This window comes from Schistocerca cancellata, chromosome 9, assembly GCF_023864275.1.
Source record: "Schistocerca cancellata isolate TAMUIC-IGC-003103 chromosome 9, iqSchCanc2.1, whole genome shotgun sequence".
Classification (NCBI taxonomy): Eukaryota; Metazoa; Arthropoda; class Insecta; order Orthoptera; family Acrididae; genus Schistocerca; species Schistocerca cancellata.
Genome location: NC_064634.1, coordinates 18,534,031 through 18,557,004, shown reverse-complemented (window position 1 = coordinate 18,557,004; position 22,974 = coordinate 18,534,031). Strand labels below are relative to the sequence as shown.

General features: G+C 45.7%; 1 protein-coding gene across 1 annotated transcript in view; it reads right to left on the bottom strand.

Moving 5' to 3' along the window:
• The window catches only part of LOC126100720 (peptidoglycan-recognition protein SB1-like), a 153,162-nt gene extending 130,730 nt beyond the window's left edge, over positions 1-22,432 (bottom strand). The window contains exon 1 of the mRNA XM_049911339.1: positions 22,294-22,432. Within this exon, the coding sequence (XP_049767296.1) occupies positions 22,294-22,330 (37 nt within the window). The 5' untranslated portion in view covers positions 22,331-22,432. The remainder of the gene's footprint in view (positions 1-22,293) is intronic.
• Positions 22,433-22,974: the final 542 nt, after the last annotated feature.

The following is a 22,974-nucleotide window of genomic DNA, read 5'->3' as shown; positions in this document are numbered from 1 at the left end:
GATGGAGAATGGTGCGCCAGCGCCATACGCCGGACACCGTGATCTTCCCTCTCGGTTGTGCCACGTGGCCGTTATGAGCCCAGTCTCCTTCGAACCGCACATTGCTATAACCACCGCTGCCAGCCGCCATGAACAGTGGCTACATTCCTGACAAGTCTTTCTGCAAATATCGGCGAACGAATGACCAGTTTCTCGTGGCACTATTACACGACCTCGTTCAAACTCAGTTAGGTGTTGATAATGACGTCTTTGTTGCCCTAGAGGCATTCTTGACTAACGTCAACGCACGACGTCCAGTCCCAAAGGCAACTTAACGCTCAGTAGCGCTACGGCGAATATTTAAAGCAAACGTGATTTTCATCCTGATAATGGCTCTATTAGCTAATGGTTCAAATGCCTTGCCATAGTAATTAAAACTAACTGCGAGAAAGATAACTAAAATGTTCTTTCACATTTTTCTTCAGTTGCAAGCTAAGCTGTCTTTTGCTTGTAAATGACGTTTAATGACTAATGAACACAACGCAACAGTAGAAGAAACAGGAGCCCGTCAAGATAGACTCGATGTAGTGTTTAGTTGGATCTAAGTATTTTTACTTGTATACGTTTCCGAGTTTTTACTGAGCTTCAGAGACATCAAAGCTAGAGAATTCCTTTTATTGTCTTTAATTAGCAAATGGTGCTAGGTACAATGTTCATATTAACACCAGCAGATAGAGGGGAAGATATACAATGGGATGGGTGGCCGATATGATTAAACGTACTTGTTTCATTATGTGATGAAATGAAATGAAGTCCCATGCTTCTTTACAGAGCGTAGGGGAACGATGCGAGAGACCCGCACCGCCTTACTAGGCAAGGTCCTAATGGAGGTGGTTTGCCGTTGCCTTCCTCCGACCGTAATGGGGATGAATGATGATGATGAAGACGACACAACAACACCCAATCATCTCGAGGCAGGAAAAATCCCTGACCCCGCCGGGAATCGAACCCGGGACCCCGTGCTCGGAAAGCGAGATCGCTACCGTGAGACCACGAGGGGCGGACGTTTCATTATATACCTCACTGGTAAAGCAGAAAATTAGAAGAGCTCATTGTTCGTAGACAAAACGTGCTACTCATCTATTGTTTGGTGCCGTCAGATGCCGCATTCAGACACACACAGTCGTGCTCTGAAATGTATCTCACTCGGCACTACACTAACGATAGGATCTTACGGGGCATCAGAGGAAATTTGTGACAGGATTGAGGATTTCTTTGTAGGGAGTACACAACATGTTATCTTGGATGAAGTGTCATTGAAACGTGTAGAAGTAGCAGACGGTGAAAAAATATAAGGAATAGACAGATACACTGTACTAAAGTACAGTCCTCCCCCCTTTCCCCCCGCACACACACACACACACACACACACACACACACACACACGCGCGCGCGCGCGCGCACGCACAAAAATGGTTCAAATGGCGCTGAGCACTATGGGACTTAACATCTGTGGTCATCAGTCCCCTAGAACTTAGAACTACTTAAACCTAACTAACCTAAGGACATCACACACATCCATGCCCGAGGCAGGCTTCGAACCTGCGACCGTAGCGGTCACGCGGTTCCAGACTGAAGCGCCTAGAACCGCACGGCCACACCGGCCGGTCACACACACACACACACACACACATCGATCCCGTAAGGACTGTGAAGACTAGACAAACGCTACTTTGTCGAAAATTGACTTTTCGAGAACTGTCGCTGTAATACCACGTTGTTTATAACTGAAAAGCTACCAGCGACAAGTATGGTGTAAAAACGTTTACCTGAATCAAACAATGACCGGTTTCTGATTCCTTACAAATCCACTTTCAGACTGTTGTTACGGGTTTTCTCGCTTTTTTGCTTGGGTCTCGTTTTGTAATCGTTATTGATTCGTTGCACTAGGATATACAAACGTTTTCGTTAGTAATTTGGTGAAATTTTTTAGAGATTTAGTTCTTCTTGATACCTATCGAAGCGTTCGTGAAAAGGTTTTAAAGTTAATAAAATTTGAAATTTGGTGAAAACGTACCTGCTGCACTGTTCTGTGTGATGAAATTACCGTGTGGCTTTGTTAAGAAATTTAAAATTAAGCAATTTCTGGACATGCACTATGTGAGTTCGATTCAGTTCACTGGAGCACTCTTTATACTACACTATTTTCTGTTTTAATGGCAGCACACACGATAAAGATTTACACAGCGCCGTCCAGCTTTACATGAGTAACATGAACAATATTTTTAAAGACGTTCCACTGGTAAAGATGTTAGGCTATCGTTGCTGTGAGAGCAAATAAGTCTTTGCTAGTGCAACGAAATTAATTTAAAACTCAAGAAGAGAAGTGAAATTATTGTAAATAATTGCTAACATGGTATTATGTTGTATGCAACTTGGGGTTCGTTGCTATAAACATTAGGTCAGGCTAATTACAGCGCGCACAGGGACATTGCAGCAGTCATCCTTTGTAAGTGTTCCGTGATCCCTTACCTAACGATAAACACACAGGTCGATGGTAGGAAAAATTTACTGTCAAGCGCCGCTAGCGCTAAGTGAATTAAGCGTCAGTTAGTCGAGTCTAGGAAAAATGATATTTCTGACAAGAGTTTTAAATGTTTACAGTGTGCCGAATATTCGTGTTCGCGTCAACCGCGCTGGAAACACACTGGATTGCAGTGAGGATCGGGTGTGCTGACCATTGTTACAACATGTGGCGTAATACCAAAAATACTGACTTGTGACGAGATTAACCGTAGTTAGAAGTGTGAGATGAAAGCAGTGTCTGTCTTATATTGTGTCTAAACAGAATTTATCAGTGAAACAATCTAAAACATCCTGGCACTGGTTATTGCAAAAATCCTTTGTCATTAAGCTGAACATTGTTGACGACACGTAATTCTGATTAGAAACGGCTCCTTATCAGCTAAATCCGATTGGCACTTATCCATCAGGTCATGGTTACACCAAAATTAAGGCCTCGTTGCTATTTTGGCTAATAACAATAGGTGCAGTATTAATCGGGAGGGTTTCACCTTTCTGCGCCCCATATGCGTATGGAACGGGAATAAACCTTAATAAGTGATAGAAAAGGAAGTATCCACTGGCACGCCAGTTGTCTGGAGAATATAGATGTCTATGTAGTACATGCAGTTGTAGATGCATTTCCGTTACCATGTTAGAATCGAGATATAAGAATGAATGTTAATTTAACTGTTTGAGAGCTGGAATCATTTGCGTAATCACGCGTGATAAAGATGACATCTTTAAGGCGAGCTTGCAAGCACCGCGAACACTTTAGTTACAACGGTCGTTGGAGGTGGTAACTGTGTTACAATTAATAAAATATTCCGGGCTAGTATGCCGTGCTCGGACAGGATTCGCATGAAAACCCAACGTTTCGTCCCCATCTGCGGAGGACATTTTCGACGGCGATCGCAGCTCCTTGGACTGTCTGAATCACAGCCTGACTCGCTACTGACCGCAGCAAAATTCCATCTACGCGTGCTGCCGCTCAGTAGCGTGACGTCACATGTTTCATGTCCATTATAATTATCCGGGCTGTTATGCCGTGGTCGGTTGATGAATTCTGTGGTGATTCCCAACGTTTCGTCTCCGACTGCGGGAGACATCTTCAAGGGGGTCCGTAGCTTGATGGAAGGTCCAACACACACACTGGCTCGCTACTGACTGCCGCTAAATTCCGTGTCCGCGCGCCCCCGCGCCGCGGCGTGACGTCACGTGTTTTGAAAACGTCAGTGCAATTGGCCGCTGTCCGTCGCCGTCGATCGCCGTTGCCATCACCCAGTAATGGACAAGTGGTACACATCTTCTTTAACACCGGCATCCATATACCGTTTAATTTGACGCCCTCCTCCTTTCGGTTGAAATTATTTGGGTGTTTAGCGATTTCGATTGCCTCCCTGTAGAGCCTTTCGTAGTATCCGCTCGTGGCCGCTAGTACTTGCGTCTCCTCGAAACGAATACTGTGGTTCCCTGACTGGAAAGCATGCTCCGCAACAGCTGATCGTTCCGTTTCTCCTCTTCTACAATTTCCCTTGTGCTCTTCCAAACGTGTAGAAACAGTTCTTTTGGTGGTACCGACATAAACATCACCACAGCTGCATGGGATCCTATACACTCCAGATTTTTCCAATGGTTTGCGAGCGTCCTTGGCAGGCCTAAGGTATTCCTGTATCTTCTTGGTGGGCTTGTAAATTACGGTAATATTCCGCTTCGTCAAGATCCTCCCTATTCTTTCCGTTACATTTTTAACGAACGGCAGGAAAACCTTAGATTTTGCAGTAGCCTGTACGTCAGTATGATTTCTGCGTGGCTGCCGCAACGCACGTTTTATTTCGGCGGACGAATATCCCCGTCCCGTAATTGCAAACTTCTTTATGGAGAAATTCGAAGAACAGGCCTTAGGTACTGCCAGCAAGAAACCAAATGTATGGTTCCGATACGTGGATGACACGTTTGTGTTGTGGAGACATGGTAGGGAGGAACTAAGCCGGTTCCACGAACATCTGAACAGTATAAACTCAATAATTCAGTTTACAATGGAGGAGGAGGTAGACGGCAAACTACATTTCCTCGATGTGCTTGTGTTTAGAAACGAAAATGGTAGTTTGGGCCACTCAGTGTACCGCAAACCCACGCACACGGACCGTTATTTGCACCGGGATTCGAACCACCACCCACAACAGAAGCGGGGTGTTATCAAGACGTTAGCGGACAGAGCTAGAAAGATTTGTGAACCTGACTTGCTCGACGCTGAGATGGAACATCTCCACAATGCACTAACGAAGAACGGATATTCGTCCGCCGAAATAAAACGTGCGTTGCGGCAGCCACGCAGAAATCATACTGACGTACAGGCTACTGCAAAATCTAAGGTTTTCCTGCCGTTCGTTAAAAATGTAACGGAAAGAATAGGGAGGATCTTGACGAAGCGGAATATTACCGTAATTTACAAGCCCACCAAGAAGATACAGGAATACCTTAGGCCTGCCAAGGACGCTCGCAAACCATTGGAAAAATCTGGAGTGTATAGGATCCCATGCAGCTGTGGTGATGTTTATGTCGGTACCACCAAAAGAACTGTTTCTACACGTTTGGAAGAGCACAAGGGAAATTGTAGAAGAGGAGAAACGGAACGATCAGCTGTTGCGGAGCATGCTTTCCAGCCAGGGAACCGCAGTATTCGTTTCGAGGAGACGCAAGTACTAGCGGCCACGAGCGGATACTACGAAAGGCTCTACAGGGAGGCAATCGAAATCGCTAAACACCCAAATAATTTCAACCGAAAGGAGGAGGGCGTCAAATTAAACTGTATATGGATGCCGGTGTTAAAGAAGATGTGTACCACTTGTCCACTACTGGGTGATGGCAACGGCGATCGACGGCGACGGACAGCGGCCAATTGCACTGACGTTTTCAAAACACGTGACGTCACGCCGCGGCGCGGGGGCGCGCGGACACGGAATTTAGCGGCAGTCAGTAGCGAGCCAGTGTGTGTGTTGGACCTTCCATCAAGCTACGGACCCCCTTGAAGATGTCTCCCGCAGTCGGAGACGAAACGTTGGGAATCACCACAGAATTCATCAACCGACCACGGCATAACAGCCCGGATAATTATAATGGACATGATATTTCCGGCCGTGAAAGTTTACATTTTAGTGTCACATGTTTCGCATACGCGAGCGCAACTGGCCGTTGTCGACTGCCGTCGTCCGCTGTTGGTATCACCCCATGGTGGAAGACTGGTGGATATTGAGATAGGACTGGAACAGTGCCTGATACAGTCGTAGAAGGATAGACCTATCCGCACCCCAGCTGGTGTGACTCAAGCAACGTAGAGCGTTAAGATGGCGCCACAACGTTTGTTTATGAGGGAGCCAAGTCAACTGGGCAGCAAAAAGCAAGCCCAAAAACCGATGCGTCTCCACAACGGCAAGAGGTTCGCCGTCAAGATAAAGCCGTGGCTCAGGGTGAACAGTGCGACGTCGGCAGAAAAGCATGACGCAGGTCTTGGCAGCCGAGAACTGGAAGCTGTGTGTGATGGCCCAAGACTGCGCCCTGAGGATAGCGCCCTGTAGCCGCCATTCAGCAACTGCAATGCCGGTGGAGCTACAGTACAGGCAAAAGTCATCACATCAGCATATGAAGAAGCCGATACGGACATTCCCACAGCTGCAGCTAGCTCGTTGATAGCAACTAAAAAGAGGCAGACACTCAAGACAGAGGCTTACAGGACCCCATTCTCCTCGACTCGGGAGGAACTATGGGAGGAACCAACTTGCAAGCGTAAGGAACGAAGCGACAGAAAATTTGGATTAAAAAGCGGGAGTGGGTCCCTAAGACCCCAACCATGAAGGATGTGATGTCGCCACGTCATATCGTACGCCTTCGTCATGTCAAAAATGACGGCAACCAAATGCTGATGGCGGGCAAATGCTGTGCGGATGGCAGACTCCAGGCAGACTGGATTATCGGTGGCAGAGAAGCCCTTGCGGAACCCACCCTGGGACAGAGCCAGAAGGCCTCGAGACTCAAGTAGCCAACTCAACCTCTGGCTCACCATACATTCCAGCAACTTGCACATAACATTGGTGGGGCTAATGGTGCGGTATCTGTCCATCTCCAGGGGGTTCTTGCCAGGCTTCAAAGGTTTCAACACTGGGATGATAATGATTTCCTGCCATCGAGAGGGGAACTCACCCTCAACCCAGATACGGTTGAAAACGTCTTTTGAGGTGTCCCTGGCAGTCCACCAAGAGGTATGTGATCATCTGATAGTGGACGTGATCCGGCCTGGGAGCCGTATCAGAGCAAGTGGCCAGGGCACTGTGGAATTCCCACTCATTGAATGGAGCATTGTACGATTCGAGGTGCCGCTTATGGAATGAATGGCTCCGACTTTCCAACAACTCTTTCAGGGAGTGGAAGGCCAGTGGGTTATTCGTAGAAGCAGAACACTGTGCATAATGCTGGTGGGTGTCTGACAACCACAGAGTCACCTAATCTTCCACCAAATCTGTGGTGGAGAGGTACAGGTGTCAATGGTGGACACACCATTCCTAACACTCCTGCTTCCGTTGGCGAATAAGGCGTTGGGCTCAGGCACGGAGCCGTTTAAAGGTAATGAGGTGTTCCAATGATGGGTGCCGCTTATGACGCTGGAGGGCCCGCCTGCTATCTCTAATCGCCTCAGCGATCTCTGGTGACCACCAACGCACAGTCCTCCACTGACGAAACCCACAGCAACACCGAATTGCAGATTCTGCGGCAGAAACTATGGCGGTGGTGAACGTGTGAATTACAACATCAATGGCGCCATGAGAAAGAGGTTCAAGAGTGGCAGTGGAGGTGAACAGGTCCCAGTCAGCCTTATTCAAAGCCCATCTCGAGAGGCGCCGATGTGACTGATGCTTGGGTAGTGGCAGAGAGATCGGAAAGTGGTCACTACCACACAAGTCGTCATGCACACTCCATTGGACATATGGTAGAAGGCCAGGGCTGCAGACCGAAATGTTGATGGCTGAGTACGTGCCATGTGCCACACTGAACTGTGTGGAGGCCATATTATTTAAAAGAGAAAGGTCGAGTTGTGCCAACACTTGCTCAACGACAGTGCCTCAGCCTGTTGCCAGCAATCCACCCCACAAAGGGATATGGGCGTTAATGTCGCCCAATAACAGGAAAGGTGGAGGCAACTGGGCTATCAGTGCAGCCCATACATACTGTGGGACATCACCATCCAGTGGAAGATAGAGACTGCAGACAGTAACAGCCTGAGGCGTCCATACCCGAACAGCGACAGCCTCTAAAGGTGTTTGAAGAGGGACACACTCGCTGTAAAGAGAGTTAAGGATGTAGACACAGACTCCACCAGATACCATCCTCATAAGCTCCCAGATTCTTAGAATAACCCCGATAGCCACGGAGGGTGGTGGTTCACGTCGCCGGGAACCTAGTTTCCTAGAGAGCAATGCAGAAGAAAGAGTGCAGGCTCAGAAGTTGTCAGAGCTCAGCAAGGTGGTGGAAAAAACAGCTGCAATTCCACTGGAGTATGACACTGTCTGTGACCGAAGGAGGCGTGAAGGGACCGAGGGAGGCAGATTACGCCACTGATCCTGCTGCCACCGATTGAGTACCTGTGCGATCGTGTTCCATGGTGTCTGAGGGTCCAGCGAGATCTAGGTCCTCAGGGGATGCCAGAATCTCCACCTCATCCTCAGACACAGAGCTTGTAGGTTGCGGTGGGGTGGGCGCCACTGCAAGTTCCTTGGTCTTAGAGGTCTTCTTCTTGGACTTTTCTCACTGCTTCTTGGGTTTCACTGGCTGGGAGGGCTTTGCTGATTCAGTCTACGGGACTGATGAGGATCCTAAAGCTCTACGACCGGCTGTTTGTGGGCACTTACACCACTGGTGGGCGTCATCCTTCCCTCTGGTGGAAACCTGGGAAGGGAGGGACCCAAGGGACCCCTTCTGACTGAGAGGAGCCAAAGAAGTTCGACGTTTCTCTGGCTTAGAAGTGGGGACAGATGTCCTCGATGGGTGGGGGGTTGTTGTTCCCGAAGTAGGTGGCGCAGGAGCAACAGGGAGGGTAGTGCCCCCACGGTCAAGGGGGCAGGTGTAGTCTTAGGGCTTGGGGAGCCAACTGGAATTCGCTGAACTGATGGGGCAATCACTGTTGTCGTAGCGGCGGCATAAGAGGAAGTCATTCGCAAAGGATGGAGTCGTTCATATTTCTTCTTAGCCTCAGTGGAAGCCAGTCGGTCCAGGGTCTTATATTCCATGATTTTCCGCTCTTTCTGTAAAATCCTGCAGTCTGGCGAGCAAGGTGAATGATGATCTCCACAGTTGACACAGATGGGAGGTGGGGCACATGGAGTATTGCAATGTGGTGGGCATCAGCAATCTCTACATGTGAGGCTGGAAGTACAGCAGGAGGACATATGGCTGAATTTCCAACACTTAAAGCACCGCATTGGGGAAGGATATAGGGCTTTACATCACAGCAGTAGACCATCACCTTGACCTTCTTGGACAATGTATCACCCTCAAGATGAAGGCACTGGTGGCAACTTGATTATCCCTCAGACCCCGACGAACGCGCTGGACGAAGTGAACACCTTGCCGCTCTAAGCCAGTGTGCAGCTCGTCATCAGACTGCAAAAGAAGGTCCCTGTGAAATATGATACCCTGGACCATGTTTAAGCTCTTATGGGGCGCGATGTTTACAGAAACATCCCCCAGCTTATCACAAGTGAGTAACGCCTGTGACTGGGCAGAGGATGCTGTTCTGATGAAGACTGGCCCAGATCTCATTTTGGACAAGTGCTCCACCTCATCAAACTTGTCCTCTAAATGCTCAACAAAAAACTGGGGCTTCATGATCATGAAAGATTCCTCATCAGCTCTCGAACATACAGGGTACTGGGGCGAATAAGTGCTGCTGCCATCCTTAGCCTGACGTTCCTGTGGTGGGGGAACGGTTTGAGGTCATACTTTTGTGTGCTGAACGCAGAGACTGATGGTGTTTGACCACCAGCTAGAGATGATGTACTACACTTCATCGCGTGTCATCCGCCCTGATGCCACCCACTCCGTCCAGGGGCCCTCCCCACAGGGCCACCCAGCAGCAGCAAAGGCCACCTGGCAGGATGGCCATTGCCGGGAGTCCCGATGTCCCAGGGAGATGGGCATTTACTCCTCGGCTTACGTGGGGAGTTTACGGCGTAGGCATCAACAGAGCGATCCCTGTGTGGTCAGGGGGCTACAACCAACAGGGTACATGGCGGCCCCACCACAACGGGCTGGCTAACGTGCTGGATATCACGTGCAACCAAGCAAATAAGTCCTTTATCATCGTCAGCGTAGAAAACGATACTGCACAGTTGATGGAAAAATACGCACCCAAGAGGGTGACCTAGCCCAACGGTTGGAGAATGAGCAGAAGTGCAGATCCACTTCGACAAAGGATGCGATAGGTCTTGTAAGTAGGCTGTTTAGATTCTTATATTGGTAACGCCGCCGCCACATAGCGCTCTCTGTATGAAAATCACTGGCTGTGCTGTGTGCAGTCTGTGGCTAGTTTGCATTGTTGTCTGCCATTGTAGTGTTGGGCAGCTGGACGTGAACAGCGCGTAGCGTTGCGCAGTTGGAGGTGAGCCGCCAGCAGTGGTGGATGTGGGGAGAGAGATGGCGGAGTTTTGAAATTTGTAACACTAGATGTCATGAACTACTATATATATTATGACTGTTAAGGTAAATACATTGTTTGTTCTCTATTAATATCTTTCAATTGCTAACTATGCCTATCAGTAGTTAGTGCCTTCTGTAGTTTGAATCTTTTATTTAGCTGGCAGTAGTGGCGCTCGCTGTATTGCAGTGGTTCGAGTAACGAAGATTTTTGTGAGGTAAGTGATTTGTGAAAGGTACAGGTTAATGTTAGTCAGGGCCATTCCTTTGTAGGGATTTTTGATAGTCAGATTGCGTTGCGCGAAAAATATTGTGTGTCAGTTTAAGCACAGTCGTGTATAAATTTTTATAACGGAACGTTTCAGTCTCAGCGCGTGATGGACACAATGCAACATGAAAGGTGCCCTTCCCCAATTGGCTAGCTCTTCGGGAAAATTTTGAAAAATGGAGGTCAAACCCTACCATCACATAAAGGCCTAAACGTGTGACACTCCTTTTAGTTATCTCTTACGACAAGCAGGAATACCTCGGGGCTATTCTAACCCCCGGACCTGCAGGAGGGGATGGGGGTTCTTTCAGTTTATCCAGGTCCCATTGTAACGCCGGAAATGTATATCCTCCTATTTCCATCTATTGTACTATAATTTTTTCCTTGCTTTGTTACCTCAAGAAATGACATTTCTGTCTCTTTATATATTGTAATTGTTTTACTGTTTGTATATATATATTTATTCATTTATGTTTGTTTGTTTTGTGAATATTATTTGTATTTTTACGCTGGGTCTTGCCTAGGGAAAACTGCTATCGAACGATTACATCGATAGGTCGTGTGAAGAATCAAAGTGTGTAGGATCTTTGGTAGTGTTAACTCTGTCGCGTGGAGCGCGGGCAGAGAGAGTCTGGCTGGAGTAGCGAGTGGAGCAGGTGTGTTGTGTGAAGCTCCCGCGAGTTGCCGCGCTTTCGGGGTCTGGCAGCATGTAATTGCGCTCGACTTGCAATGATAGTTTCTGACATGGTGTCGCGGACGGGAAGCATTAGCTGGCGCACATCAAGAGTCCGTTTCGCCTGGTGACCGTGTCGAGAAGAAGGCGCGTCAACATCGGGCTTCTGCAACAGCGATAGCCGACAATGAGTGACTGTTGCCACTTCCTCGATCGACGGCTTCAAACCTTCAATCAACCAACAAGGAAGACTGGAAGCACGTAAAGTTTTAGAACTGTATGGCAGACCTCAGCTTTTCGAACTTTTAAAATTGTTGCATCACAAAATTACAGCAACTTAGCATGAACCTTTGTTGCTCATTGTCCCAGTTGCATTACCAAGCAGGGTCCTTTCCTTTTCCGGAATGAACCCGAGTGTCGTTGAAATTCAAACGCCAATATCATTTTATTTCACTGCTTTAATGTCAAAGTTCATTTAAGGTATTCATAGCTGGCTACAGTATTTAGATTGCACAAGCACAAATTAAGAGTGCGAGTTTTGTTACCGTATTTTAGCTTACCTGTGACTGCAGCTCAGCTTGGTACGTACTAAATTTTACTATTGTTAATTGTTCAGAATCATTTAATTCAAGTTCAAAGTTAAATCTCTTATTTCTAAATTGCGTAGATTCAAGTAGCTTTTGAAATGATTGTTGAGGTAGTCCAAGACTAACCGTATTTTACTGAATTTCGATGTGCTTCAGAAAGAAAGCTCACTATTAACTTCGGTCACTAAATTAACTTTCGATTTTCCGGTTTTATTAATTATTTTGCTAAATTAAGTCAGAGTGTAGCGAAATTTATTACTTCTGACAAACTTTCAGTTTTCACACTACACTTGTCAACCTTCAGTTCCCACGCTTCTAGTGCTAATTATATGTGTAATAATCTTTCTTTTTCAGTTACTATAGTAATTGTCCTTAGGACTGGCGACCGTAATTTCCCCCAAATCTCAAATAACTAATTCCCGCTAGTTAATTGTTAACGTAACGGCCGCACATTTACTTTCTTTATTAACTTTACCCCTTTTCAAAATTAATTTCCACCAGTTTCATTGGTATTTTTCCTTTCATTTAGATGTAACCCTTTCCTCCCTCTTTACCGACAGATTAACTTCAGTGACGATTGCTTTTCCCAAATTTCCATTAGGTACACGCGGTTTAATTTTTCACTGTCATTAAGGTCGATAAGTGAGGGGGAGGTTACACCATCTGCTTTAAATTCCTGCCATTTTACAGTTTCTTCTGTTTTAATCTGCAGTTCATAACCAATAAATTTTGGTCAGAGCCCACATCTGTCCTTGGAAATATCTTAAAATTTAAAACCTGGTTCCAAAATCTCTGTCTTAAATTTATATAATCAATCTGAAACCTTCCGGTGTCTCCAGTTCTCTTGCACTTATACAACCTTCTTCCATGATTCTTAAACTAAGAGTTAGCTATGATTAAATTATGCCCCGTGCAAAATTCTACGAAATGGCATACTCTTTGCTTCCTTTCCCTAGTCCATATTCACCTACTGATTTTCTGTCTCTTCCTTTTCCTACTACCGAATTCCAGTCCCCCCTGGCTATTAAGTTTTTGTCTCCCTTAACGATCTGAATAATTTATTTTATTTCATTGTATATTTCTTCAGTCTCTTCATCATCTGCGGAACTAGTTGTCATATAAACTTATACTACTGTGGTGGGTGTGGGCTTCTTATCAAACCTGGCTATGACAATGCGTTCACTATGCTGTTCATAGTAGTTTATACGCGTTCCTAGTTTGTTATTCATTATTAAACATACTCCTGCATTACCCATATTTGATTTTGTATTTATAACACTGTATCCATCTGACCGGAAGTGCTGTTCCTCCTGTCACCGAACTACACTAATTCCCACTATATCTAACATCAACCTATCCATTTCCCTTTTTATACTTCCTAACCTACCTGCCCGATTAAGGGATCTGACATTCCACGCTCCGATCCGCAGAACGCCAGTTTTGTTTCTCCCGATAACGACGTCCTTTTGGGTATTCCCCGCCCGGAGATCCGAATGGGGAACTGTTATACCTCCAGAATATTTTACCCAAGAGAACGCCATCATCATTTAACCATACAGTAGAGCTGCATGCCCTCGGGAAAAATTACGGCTGTAGTTTCCTCTTGCTTTCAGACGTTCTCAGTACCAGCACAGCAACGCCGTTTTGGTTAATGTTAGGAGGCCAGATCAGTCAATCAACTGCAACTACTGAAAAGGCTGTTGACCCTCGTCATACTAACAGTGTAAATCCACCTGATGATGGAGGGTTAAACCTTCGAAACGTGTTGTGGATATACGTGAACAGTGACTGGTAGGAGTAGACTTGTTGCTTCTTTCGATATCAATAACAGTCGCTGTAAAATCTAAACTAAAATGTTCGCATTTAAAATGATACCGGCAGTTAGACCCGTCAAAGTATGAGAGCGTTCATGAAAACCACTCGTAAGACATTGCACTCGAGGTTGAAAGGAAAGAAGAAAAACAACCTCAACTAGAGGGTTAAAACATTTCAGTGAAATTTGTAGAATTAACAGTCTTTGCTGTACAGGCGACACGGTACAAATAATGACTGTCGCATACTGAAACTAATGGAAGTTGATGGATAGTCTATGATGTGTACCTCTAGCCAATACCTAATAACTGCAGTTGTATGGTATGGTGCGTAGTTAATATACGTGCCAAATTGTCTCGTGTGAGTCGATGTTACATACTGTTAATACTGACTAGTCGCGTACACGTTCTACTCCTTTCGTCTTCAGCGCACTATTGTAAAGAGGTAGTTACACCATGAAGTCTATACGTAAACACTGCCAATTTTCCACATTTCTTGCAAGTGCTTAGAACTCGATTACTTTTATTTACAGCAATTGTCATTTACGAAGAGTGGTTCGCACGAACTTGTTTACATTCTGTGATAGCTCTGACTGTTGATTACAGGTTTAGGGGTTTATCCCGAAACACGTCGAAGTGATACGTTAAATTTTGCCCCACGTATATGATGTTTCCCAAGATGTCACTTCAGACCCTTGCTGGCTGCAAGACACGATGCCCAGGAGATGTTTAATACTGCTCTGTCATCTGTTCGATAAACGCACAGAAGTTCCAGGTTAATACGGGAAACATGAAGTTTTGAAAATGTCGATTACAGTTTGTGTACAACAAAGGCACATTTGCAAACATGCGACGTGAATAAGCTTGTAAAATATCGAGCAGACGGAGGTGTTTGCGATGACTTTTCATTAGGTCAAACAGTGGTGAAGCTAGAAAAACAGTTTGAGAACCTATTTGCGAAGACATTTTCAAACATTTTTTGCCACAATGCAATCATCCCACATTATATGTATGCAGTTCTCACACCCTTTGGGTGAAATACATCATAGTTAAAGCTTTTCCCTTCTATCACACAAACATAATCGAGATGAAAGTTTGCAGTCCTGCTATAGCTACAGTACGTCATTAGATTGTCATATAATAGGCTAACAGTAAAGCGTTACAACAATACGCAATTCTGTTTACATATGTTTACAGTACGTTTTCAACCTTTCAGGATAAGATATGGTAATACACTATGTGTATGGTAAGTACAAGTAATCAGCGAGCTTAGGCTTAACGACAATCAGCAGTCGGTTACATTCTGCTACTCGTGGCGTAGCTTGATGCAGGAGTTGTGTTACAGGGTACGGCACAAGAAGCTCGCCGAATAGTCACTCTCACTTGCGTGAAGAACGCGTGCACAACCCAGAGAGACTAGTTGCTTTATAAGACGCGGAATTTGGAGGGATGATGTGGGTGCGTTACCACTTTCAACTCAAAAAGACTGACACGGAATTAGAAAACTGGTTAGGGTACCCTACTACTTGCGATAAGAAACCATACATCGAAAATGCTTGACTATTTATTTCTCTGTAGATTATAGGTCTCTGGCAAGTGGCCAACGTGGTACTACACTGTGAGCAATTGGGTGTTTTTCTAACCTCTGAGGACGGTGAAGCATCATATCACATTTCACAAACTTACAAAATTATCGCCAAAAATGCCAAACATATTTCCCCCAGCACGATAGCACTGCCTCAAAAGGTGTTCTTGTTGATGAAATAATTAAGATTGAAATGTTGAGCTATTATTTTGAGTAATGTGCGAAGTACTGCATATTGTGTTGAGGGCTAGCGTTATTTCACTACCACCCATCACTTTGCTATTTAGTTCCCTACAGCGAGAATCAGCAGTTTCCATCCCGTATTCGCAATCGGTTAGTTTGTCTTCATCGTTCTAAGCTGGTAGAAACGCTTCCTGGTCATGTAAAGCGGTGCCGGATCGGATACGAACCCGTACCACTGCCCCTCCCCTACTCTAGGCAACGATATCCCGATATTTTTCAAAGAATTAATGAGTGGCTTCCATCAAATGAAATGTCGCTTGATTTCAGAAAGACACAGTAATTCAGGAACAGTAAAAACAGAATAACATCAACGTTTAATGTATCATGGCGGCCAGATGTCAGTGTCCAACGGGCAGAATACACTGAGGTTACAAAAGTCGTGGGGTAGTGATATGCACACATACAGATGACGGTAGTATTTCGTACACAAGGTATAAAGGGCAGTACATTAAGCGTGATGTCATTTGTACTCAGGTGATTGAGGTAAAAAGGTTGCCGGTGTGATTATAGCCGCACTACGGGAATTAACAGACTCTGAAAGCGGAATGGTGGTTGCAGTTGTATGCATGGGACATTCCATTTCGGAAATCGTTAGGGGAATCAATATTCTGAGATGTCAATAGTGTGCCGAGAATACCAAATTTCAGGCATTATCTCTCACTATGGATAACGCAGTGCCCGGCGGCCTTCACTTAACGACAGAGAGCAGCGGCGTGTGCGTGGAGTTGTCAGTGCTAACAGACAAGCAACACTGCGGGAAATTAGCGCAGAAATCACTGTGAGACGTACGACAGTGCGGCGAAATTTGGCGTTAATGGTCTGTGGCAGCAGACGACTGACGCGAGAGCCTTCGCTGAGAGCACGACATCGCCTGGAGCTCCTGACCTTATCGGTGGAACTCTGGACGACTGGAAAACCGTGGCCTGCTCAGGTGAGTCCCAATATCAGTTGCTAAAAGCTGATGGTAGTGTCTGAGTGGGGCACAGAACGCACGAAGCGATGGGCCGAAGTTGTCAACAAGGCACTGTGCAAGCTGGTGACGGCTCCATAATGGGGTGGGCTGTGTTTACATGGAACGGACTGGGTCCTCTGGTCCAACTGAACCGATCATTGACTGGATATGGTTGTGTTCGGCTACTTGGAGACCGTCTGCGGCCATTCGTGGAGGAATTCTTACGGATGACACTGCGCCATGTCACCAGGACACAACTGTTCACGACCGGTTTGAGAAACATTCTGGACAATTCGTGCGAACGGTTTGGCCACACAGATCGCCCAACTCGAATCCCATCGAAAATTTATGGGGCGTGATCGAGAGGACAGTTCGTCCACAAAATCCTGCCCTGGCAACACTTTCAGGATTATGGATGACTGTAGAGGCAGCATGGCTGACTGTTCCTGCAGGGAACTTCCAACGACTTGTTGAAGTCCAAGCCGCGTTGAGTTCCTGCACTACTACTGCCAAAACGACGACCGCCACGATACTAGGTGGTGCCCCATGATTTTGTCACGTCAATGTGTTTCGACAAGCCACCACGTTGCCATCATCAGGTTATGGCAAGATCGTCGCTTCCCGAAATATTTTTTGTCCATTGGGCAGTGGTATCTGGCTTTTCACCCATGGACTGTTTCGACATGGATTACCCCAGGAGCAGCTGAAGAATCATAATGAGTGTATGGCATGAACAGCACTCTGTTAGTTCTGCTCCAAATTTTCGGGTGTATATATGATGAAAATCTGAACTCATAGACACATATCTACATCTACAGTTCGTAAGTCACCTTACGGTGCGTGGTGGAGTGTACTTTGTTTACCTGTGTCACTTCTCGCTTTTCTTGTTCCAGTCGCGCGCAATTCGCGGGAAGAAGGATTCCTGCTAAACCTCCGTTAGGGTTCGAATATTTCTAATTTTATTTTCGTGGTCTTTCCGCGAGATATACTAAGGAGGAACTAACACACTGGCTGGATCTTCTAGAAACGTGCGCCCTCCGAACTTTTGACAGTAGACCACACCGTGATGCAGAACGCCTCTCTTGCAGCGTGTGCCACTGAAGCTGCCTGAGCATCTCCGTAGAGGCTTCAACCTCCATCAGCAGGTAGATTTACATTGTTAGTGTGACATGTGTGCGTGGTCTGATACGATTCTGAGACAATTTACAGCATTGCCTAGTAGAGAAAAGAGATACTATTTCAGAACATGGTGTCAGGGAGGTTCTTGACTAAAAACTAAACGTATGTCTAACGGTGAGAAATAAAACAACTAGAATGGAATACCTCCAGTGCTCACAGGCTCCCTTCTCTGTCGCATTTAAACTATTATATTTTGTAAACAAACCTACGTTTCTGTAATTTTTGGACTTACAGAAAGTTTATGACAATGTTGACTGGGATACTCTCTTTCAAATTCCGAAGGTGGCAGCGGCAAAATACAGGCAGCATAAGGCTATTTACAATTTGCACAGAAACAAATGGCCGTTATAAGAATCGAGGGGCACGAAAGGGAAGCAGTAATTGATAAGGGGGTGAGACATGGTTGTAGCCTGTCCCCGATGTTATACAATATGTTTACTGAGCAAGCAGTAAAGGAAAGAAAAGAGAAATTCGGAGTAGGAATTAAAATCCATGGAGAAGAAATAAAAACTTTGAGGTTTGCCGATGACACTGTAATTTTGTTAGAGACAGCGAAAGACCTGGAACAGCAGTTGGATGGAATGAACAGTGTCTTGAAAGGAGGATATAAGATAAACTTCAACAACAGCAAAACAAGGATAATAGAGTGTAGTCGAATTAAATTAGGTGATGCTGAGGGAATTCGATTAGGAAATGAGACACATAAATTAGTAGATGAGTTTTGCTATCTGAGGAGCAAAATAACTGATGATGGTCGAAGTAGAGAGGATATAAAATATAGACTGACTATGGCAAGGGAAGCGTTTATGAAGAAGATAAATTTACTAACATCGAGTATAGATTTAAGTGTCAGGAAGTCCTTTCTGAAAGTATTTGGATGGAGTCTTGCCATGTACGGAAGTGAAACATGGACGATAAACAGTTTAGACAAGAAGAGAATAGAAGCTTTCGAAATGTGGTGCTACAGAAGAATCCTGAAGATTCGATTGGTAGGTCACGTAACTAATGCGGAGGTACTGAACAGAATTGGGAAGAAGAGGAATTTGTGGCACAACTTGATTAGAAGGGGGGATTTGTTGGTAGGACACGTTCTGCAGCATCAAGGGATGACCAGGTTACTGTTGGAGGGAAGTGTGGAGGGTAAAAATCGTAGAGGGAGATCAAGGGATGAATACAGTAAGGGGATTCAAAAGGATGTAGGTTGCTGTAGTTACTCGGAGATAAAGAGGGCCGGCCGCGGTGGTCTAGCGGTTCTGGCGCTGCAGTCCGGAACCACGGGACTGCTACGGTCGCAGGTTCGAATCCTGCCTCGGGCATGGGTTTGTGTGATGTCCTTAGGTTAGTTAGGTTTAAGTAGTTCTAAGTTCTAGGGGACTTATGACCTAAGATGTTGAGTCCCATAGTGCTCAGAGCCATTTGAACCATTTTTTGAAGATAAAGAGGCTTGCTCAGGATAGAGTAGCATGGAGAGCTGCATCAGACCAGTCTCTGCATTGAAGATCAAACAGCAACAACAACAAACAAAGACGGCCTCTGGAAGCTACTAGCATTAAAGAACACATAGCATAACAGAAACATTATCTCAAAGTACAAAAAATATACATCACAACAACAGTATTATTTCGGAATAAGTTTTAAAGGACTGTGGAGACTTCGGTTTGAGTTGCTGAATATATGAGTTGGAATAAATATGGCAAATGGAAAACAGATCCTTTTCTGTCAAGTCTATATTGCTGAAATTTCATACTCATTTATAACAGGTGACATGTTGTAAACTTGAAGTTCCACCTGATGGTAGATGTTTAAACCTTCAAACCGCGTCGTGGATATAAATAGTGACTGTTAACGGTAAGCCGGCCTGTGTGGCCGAGCGGTTCTAGGCGCTTCAGTCCGGAACTGCGCGACTGCTACGGTCGCAGGTTCGAATCCTGCCTCGGGCATTGATGTGTGTGATGTCCTTAGGTTAGGTAGGTTTAAGTAGTTCTATGTTCTAGGGGACTGATGACCTCAGATGCTAAGTCCCATAGTGCTCAGAGCCATTTGAACCATTTGTTAACGGCAAACTTGTTGTTTCATTCCATGCCGGTAACATGTTTATCCTGAAACATGTGCGAGTGGTGTTAAGTAAAATGTTGGTATCGAGTTTGTGAAATGTAACTCAAGAAAAGTGAAATATTACACTGACATACGACTTTAGGTCACATTTAGGAAACAAACTTTGCTCATATTCGTAATTCATACGTTGGAATATTGTCTGGGATTAAAAGTAACGGTGAGCGCTTTAGCGGAAGGTTAAGTTCGGCACGTAGAAACCTCCTGTGTAGAATATTATACGGTATTTACAACTACTTCATGCATGGATGAGGAATTGTTTATCCTGAGTTATCCGAACGCCTCCTATCCAGCTCCCCCCCCCCCCTACCCCCCTCTCGCCCTGACTGGAAACTTCCACGCGGCCAGGACGCAGAACGTTCAGAGTCATCAACAACACTGGAGAACACCCGCTGTGACGCGGGTGAGCGTAGAAGGGCCGTCGTACATTGATGACTTAGCGAACAGCGTTAGTTGCAGCCCGGGAGTTTCGTAGACGATGCAGTTACCCACGATAACATTGTATCTGCTAAGAATTGAAGAAACGTCTAGTCAATTCTCGAGAAAAGATCGGCGTAGTGCAAAGACTAGCTCGTAATCTAGGGAAATGTAAACTTGTGCACTTCACCACACCTGAAAAAGTGCCATACTTCGACTATAGGATTAACGAATCAAAAGCTGTGTCAGTTACGTCAAAGAAATATTTCGGTGTGAGTAAGTGCAGAGATAGATACGCACGGGTTCACTTCACGACGATTCTGTGATGAAAATACCTAGCGTAATATTGAAAAGCAGTTTGTTGTCATGGATAAACAACCAGTGCATAAATCAAAACATTCTATTAAAATACAAAAAAGATTCACTTTTAGTACGCTGGCTCCTGTTGTTCTCATCTTACTAAAATTCGTAGCAACTGGCTTCTTTAAGTGAGTTGCATGGAAGACAATATTGTTTCTTTAATCTCGCACGTTTATTGGAGTGTTGTCTTTCACCACATCATCTACGTAAACACAGTTGTGTACAGACATGATAAACGTCGATTTGAAAGCCGTTTAACGCGCTCTAATTGCATCACAGGAACATGCCTCACACGTCTTCCCTCTAAAGTTTGTGTAGGACAGCTGTGTCACAAACGACGCTACGTGTGATAAAATGCACCAGCTGACAGTTCAAAAGTGTGTGAATTACTAAGGGACGAAACTGCTTAGGCCATCGGTCCCTAGACTTAAACACTACTTGAAACTAACTTATGGTAAGAACAACACACAGCCCCGGTGCCCGAGGGAGGACTCGAACCCGGGCGGGAGGGGCCGCTCAGTCCGTGGCATGACGCCTCAAACCGCGCGGCTGACAGTTCCAGAAGCATCGAGAACAACACTCTCGAGTAAATTGAGTGATTTGTATTTGCATAATTTCCATACGTTTTAGTTTATCGGTTTCTTTTATAGAGTTGTTGTTTGTGTAAATCTATCTGCAGTGAACAATAAGTGAAAGTAAATTAAAAAATATGTAAAAAAAATTGTAAATAACTTCCTGTGTTATGTTATCGACCCTGACGTCGCTTGGAAACACATAAGATACATAACTCGTGACTGACGTTTGAGTAGTAACTGTAAGTGTGGTTTATAATTAACAGCACATATTTTAGATTACTTTTAAAAGGGTTTTTTTTCGGTGAATTTAAGAAAATCATTTTTCAGAATTTCTTTACTTTTACGCAAATATTGAAATTCAATAGAAAATAGAAACTGCAGAAAAGTTTGTATTTAGAAATTAAATATGTTTATGTGAGTGTATGCAATTGTTTGTACAATTTAAAACCGAAACACAGTTCAAACCTGGCTGGTAGTGGGACAGTATCGTAGAAATCATTAAGGAGATAGACGGTTCCGCTAGGGCTTGTTTGTCTACAAAAGGCATTGCACAGAAAACACTCGTACTGACCGCATTTGCGTCCGCTAAACCTTCGGGCCCCGTACCTGTCGCACTGACATAGGATGTGAAGCGTACACAGAGACGGGCTGCGAATGGCCACATACTGTTTAGATTAACCAGGGATCTAACATAAATGCTGATACATATCAGCTGGCAGACACGAGAAAAAAGAAGCCGTACAACTCGCGAGACAACTCTAGGCAATCTTCGAGAACCGTCGCGTCTTTCGGAGCAGAAACTACGAATGTTCCTCAGGCCTTTGCGTGTCCACTCCAGTAGAGATGGAGCACACAGACCTGGGGCGAATAAGGCCTCACACTACAGACGTACAAGCAGCGATGTTTTGGCACGCTCCACCCGCGAGTGGAAAGCGAGGAAACCTGCACGTGTGTGGTACAACAAAAAGAGTGCCCTGTCTCAACGCAACGCAAAGTGAGTCACAGATTATGGCAGAAGATGCAGACGTGCCTCGAGTTTTGAAACACTGTGCCGTCGCTTGCGGCTGCGACATCAAAAATATACTATCCGGGCGAGAGATTTGGAGCGAACTGGCAGCGACAGTAACACCAAACCTGCAGCTGTCACTGAGGTCGGTGTGCTTATCTCGCCAGATAGAGGTTCCGGTAAACACTGGCGTAAGCCACAGCAGTTTCCGAGACAGCAGCTGCCACTTCCCACCGACGCCACAAACAAGAGCTGAGCAGGCGGCGCTGCAGAGACTTATGACGGCGCAGCTGCTTACCGTCTTCCGGATCCTCCTCGTTCAGACGTCTCGCCATTGCAAGCAACAGGCCCGCCTGCACGGACCCCGTCCGCGGTGCTCGACGGAGCTGCACTGCGCGCAGCGGCACACACCGAGGAAGAGAGCCGGCGTGACGTCACGGTGGAGTCCCGCGAGGAACTGGCCGCGGGCGGCTCCTCCTCCCCCCCCCCCGTCAAGCACTGGCCGCACACTCTCCCCCCCTTCCCCCCCTCCTACCGCACACTCCCCACCCGACCGCGTGAAATCGTCGCTCAGCGTCTGACGACAGCTCGCCTCTCACTGCAGCCTTATCTCCGTATCGTGACGAGTTAGATAGTTATGTGCGTGTTCGACGGAACGTCATTTCACTCTTTCGTTACGAAGTACGAGCCAGTTCTACGATTACTGCACACTTCCCCAGCGAAAAATACGGCAACATACTGAGCATTTGCACGATGAATGGTGTACTTCTCCATGTTAATCCGAGTTGTTGTTTTTTCCATTTTCTGCACGATATTTCGAATTGAAATAAGTAGTTCTCATAATATGCAAGGATCAGCACATTCCCCAAACTGGGGAACTATCAAGAATGGGGTTCCACAGGGGTCAGTCTTGGGTCCTTTGTTGTTCTTAATATATATTAATGACTTGCCATTCTATATTCATGAAGAGGCTGTTGTG